We start from the raw sequence: 4471 nt of genomic DNA on the forward strand, positions 1-4471 counted from the left end.
ATTATTTTTTCTCAGTTGCTGAGATTATTCACCCTAAATATAAGCATTTGTTTTACTTGAAATCTTTTAAATTTCTGTTTCTTATGAAACTTTCCTTCCCTCCACAAGGTTTTTCAAAATATTGGGTTAATGGCAAATATATTGATGGGTAACTTATCTTTTCATTATTTTCTTCTTCGATTACTACATTCTATGTAAGCATGAAATTCAACTCTTTTTAATTTACACATGAGAATACTGAGTTGGAACTCAGAGTTTTAAATGAACAATCTGTATGTAGACATGTTATTTCCTGACTGCCCTCACCGCATGCATTTTCTGGAGTTATATGACATCAATCCACACAAAATATTTTTTTTCTGAGACAGTAGTGACTTCTTTGCACTTAGTTTTAAATATTTAAAAAGTTTAATGCTTTATTTTTCATCAGAAAATGCCACCAATCTCTTCCACATTTTTCTTATGGCGTTTTTCATGTCCTTATTCCTAAAAGTGTAAATCAAAGGATTGAGCAGGGGAGTTAGCATAGTGCAAAATATTGCCACAATTTTGTCAAAGGAGAAGGCAGATGGAGGCCGTGCATACATAAATATGCATGGGACAAAGAACAAAACCACAACAGCAATGTGAGATCCACAGGTGGACAGAGCTTTCTGACGCCCTTCAGAACTAATGTTCCTGAGAGAGTAAAAGATGACACCATAGGAGACAAGAAGCATGGAAAATATGATAATACAGATAGACCCACTGTTGGCAATCACCAAAAGGCGAAAGATGTGAGTGTCAGTGCAGGCCAGCTTCAGTAATGGGTACAAGTCACACATGATGTGATCGATGATATTGGGGCCACAAAATGGCAGCTGGAATGTAAAGAGAATCTGTATGATGGAATGCAAGAAGCCCCCTGTCCATGCCACCCCCACCAGAATGCCACAGAGCCTCCAGTTCATGATGGCAGAGTAGTGCAAGGGCTTGCAAATGGCCACATATCTGTCATAGGCCATGGATATGAGGACAATCACCTCTGCCCCAGCAAGGAAGTGCTCAGTGAAGATCTGCAGCAAGCAGCCTTCAAAGGAGATGGTTTTCCTCTTCTGGAGGGAGTCTGCAATTGTTTTGGGGGCAATGACTGAGGAGAAGCAGGCATCCAGGAAGGACAGGAATGCCAAGAAGAAGTACATGGGGGAGCCCAGCAGTGCAGGGCTGCATAGGATGGTCACTACAATCAGCATGTTGCCCCCAACAGTTGCAACATAAATAAACAAAAATACTGTGAATATTATTTTCTGAACATTTGGATTCTGTGAAAGCCCCAAGAGCACAAATTCAGTTACAATACTTTGGTTTGGCATAACTTTGAAGGAAAAGGTCATCAATATGGGTGACAGTTGCCGTATAGATGAGAAGTAGTTTTTAATCTCAATTGCCAGCTTTGATTAAGCAGTGGTGGCTTCCTGAAGTGAATTACTGAGAAGCGTTCCAGCATAGCATGGAACAGGAGCTGGGGTTAGTTGATGCCATCCCTCATCAGAAGACTGCCTTAGATACAAGAGAAGAAATAGCAGGCAGTTAAGACGCCATCAAAAACCATGGCTACTCTTCAAATATTTCTTTAAACCTATGTACTGAATTGGACCTTTAAGTGAATTAACTCATTTTTATAAAAGAGAAATACCTATGCAAAGGAACTTAACTCTACACTTAGCACATATAAAAGTACAGACTATGTGGGTTTTTTTTTATTACTCATCATTTTGAAATGTTTATAAAAATAAAAAATATCAGTGCCATCTGGAAGAGTAAATAAAATAATGCAAGAAAAGCAATTGTTCTGAACTCACTGCTGGAAGTTATCTATGCTGGGTCTTATTTATCTTATGTCATTCATGAAAGGTTCATTCTTAAAGACTTTAAGTTCAAGTCAACAATGTTACTACATATGGGATTTTAACACATAACCTCCATGTCCCATGCAAGCTCTTGTATAGAATCAACATGGAAAGAGGTGGGGATTTTTTATTTATAGCAAGGACCTCAAAGTAGGGGTGACCTTTCTACAGGCTCCATCTACCCTCTAAAAGTTAACACCTCTCATTCCTTTGTTCATGTGTGAAAGAGGCATCTTGATGAAGGAAGAAAAATATGATGTGGAATCAGAAGTTGAATTCATCTTTCACCTGGATAATTATTGCTGATTTTGATTTAATTTTCAATTTTACACACAGTCTTGAAGGGTGACTGTGTTCTCACCTGCACATGTAACTGATATGTCTAATAATATGTCCCATAGCGTGTGTATATATGTGTACATGTATGCATAAGCATATACCTGTTAAATAGGTGAATGAAAGAATTATAGAGTTAGTGTTTTAGAAATGAGTTGATTTTTATGAATGACAGTTACCAGAAATGTCACTAAAATGTCAAAGAGATTTAAAAATATACAACTGAGTATGTTAGAATTTATACTTTATCGTACTTTAAAACAACTATTTTCATTATTACCCAATGATTTAGACATCTGTAAATGTTTCCTGTACTATACACTCCATATTCAGTTAAAAATTGTCACCAAAAGAACAGGAATGTCAACCAAACCTACAAGATTATTGGACCAGACAGCAGCCATTTATTTAAAGTTAAAATCAACATATATTTACAGTAGTGGTCTGCTTAGCCCAGAGCTGAAGCAGGAAAGAGAATAAAATGAAATAAATAAGAATACCAGCTCCAGATTCTTGCAAATTTGAACTCAAAATCAAGTCTTTTTACTTGTTTGGTGTTAAACATTTACTTCAAAATTCGTAAAATTCTCAAAGCCTCAGGTTTCACTTATAATGGGTATAATAAGTTTGTGGTGAGATTCTATGAGACTTAGATAAGAACATGGGCAGGAAAACCATAATGCAGTAAGAGACACAGAAATATATTCACTACATTTTAAATGTCCTTAATAATGCCTTAAATCATTTTTATGGCCCTCATACCCTATATATTCTCACATTGCTATTTCATGCAGCTTTGTTGTAAGAAAAAAAATTGATTGAGTTACAAAAGACCAAATCCCTATATTAAATGAATAATCAATTTTATGCTTACAACTTATTTAGCAAATTTTAAGACTATTTTAGCATTAAAATATTCATTAATTATTAGCAAACCAACCTTTACTTTGTTCAGACAAAGAACTTCCAAATTGTTAAAAACTTTTGACAATGAAAAGCAAAGTGTCCTTTTGGTTTACAGTGACAAAATTTAGGGTTCTATATCACTTAATGGATAATTGTTCTAAATATTATATGTTATTCTGTATTGAAACCTGAAACAGAAAAGCCAGTAGTGAACAATAAATACTGAATACAAGTGTGTTTTGTTAAGACATCGTTTTGACAAATTGCTCATTGTAATGCAAGATGATAGTATTGGTACTGAGGAATGTTCAAGAATTCTTTATACTATCTTGGCTACTTTTTTATTATCTAAATTTACTTCAATACAAGAAGTTATTTAGAAAGAAGAAAAATGCTCAGGATTTGCCATAAAAACTTCTATATTTAATTATCCTTTGTCATTCAACAATTTTGTCTCAGCCCCCCTGCCCCATAAAGTAGTGACAATAGCCCTTGCTCAAACTCCCTGACTCATGAGAGGCAAAGAGACATTATTTTGAGCATGCTTTGCACATTAAAGATCAAAATCAAGATGCAAAATATTGACTTCAGCATTATTTTAAAGGAATGTCTATATACTCACAAAGTGAGCTGAAAAATTAAATCAGTTGTCATTATCAGTAGTTCTTATTACCAAATTTTGAATGGTTAATTTTAAATGCATTTGTTTGTACATGTAAGTTAAATTTGCATATATTTTTAAGATAAATATTGCTATTACAAATAAAGGTTTTGAGAAATACTCCATTATTTATTACCCTCCCTGATGTGCTTCTTAAATTCACAGTAGTTTTAACTGGAAATTGTGTTTTATCTGCAACAGTATATCATGTATGCCTTAATTATGTAGCTAAAACACTCCTCTCCCTGACTTTGGGGCTTTCTTCAGATTTCAGTCTTTCTGTCCTCTCTATCCGACTCTGCTGATTTCCCTAATTGTTTCAACTTTCATGCTCTCACTATTTTGGGAAATTAAAAACAATAAGTAAAAAATACTTTTTTTTCTTTGCACCTTTGCCCTTCCGGGTGGCAGTTTGAAACTTCTTTGCTGTTATCTTTATGCTTTAGCACATTTTAAAAGAAAAGCTCACCATAATGAGCAACACAGTAGTTCAGCTCTTCAAGGATTTAAGACTTTTAAAACAATTCTGAGGCAGGCACATAACACTGTTTGACATCAAATGTTCATAGGGAAAATTAAATGGACACATTTAAAATCAGAAGACTATTCTGTGGCATGAGTCACTTTCCTCACCTACAATGTCCTTCCAGGTACATTCGTTAGTGTGTGGTTTTAGAAA

The 4471-nt window shown here is 34.7% G+C and overlaps 1 protein-coding gene across 1 annotated transcript; it reads right to left on the minus strand.

Annotated features, from left to right (window-relative positions):
* Positions 1-416: 416 nt before the first annotated feature.
* LOC144254380 (olfactory receptor 4C15-like) lies at positions 417-1352 on the minus strand. Its single transcript, XM_077797478.1, has one exon. The coding sequence runs from the start codon at positions 1350-1352 to the stop codon at positions 417-419; it is 936 nt and encodes a 311-aa protein (XP_077653604.1).
* Positions 1353-4471: the final 3119 nt, after the last annotated feature.

The sequence above is a fragment of the Urocitellus parryii genome, chromosome 4 (assembly GCF_045843805.1).
Source record: "Urocitellus parryii isolate mUroPar1 chromosome 4, mUroPar1.hap1, whole genome shotgun sequence".
Taxonomy (NCBI): Eukaryota; Metazoa; Chordata; class Mammalia; order Rodentia; family Sciuridae; genus Urocitellus; species Urocitellus parryii.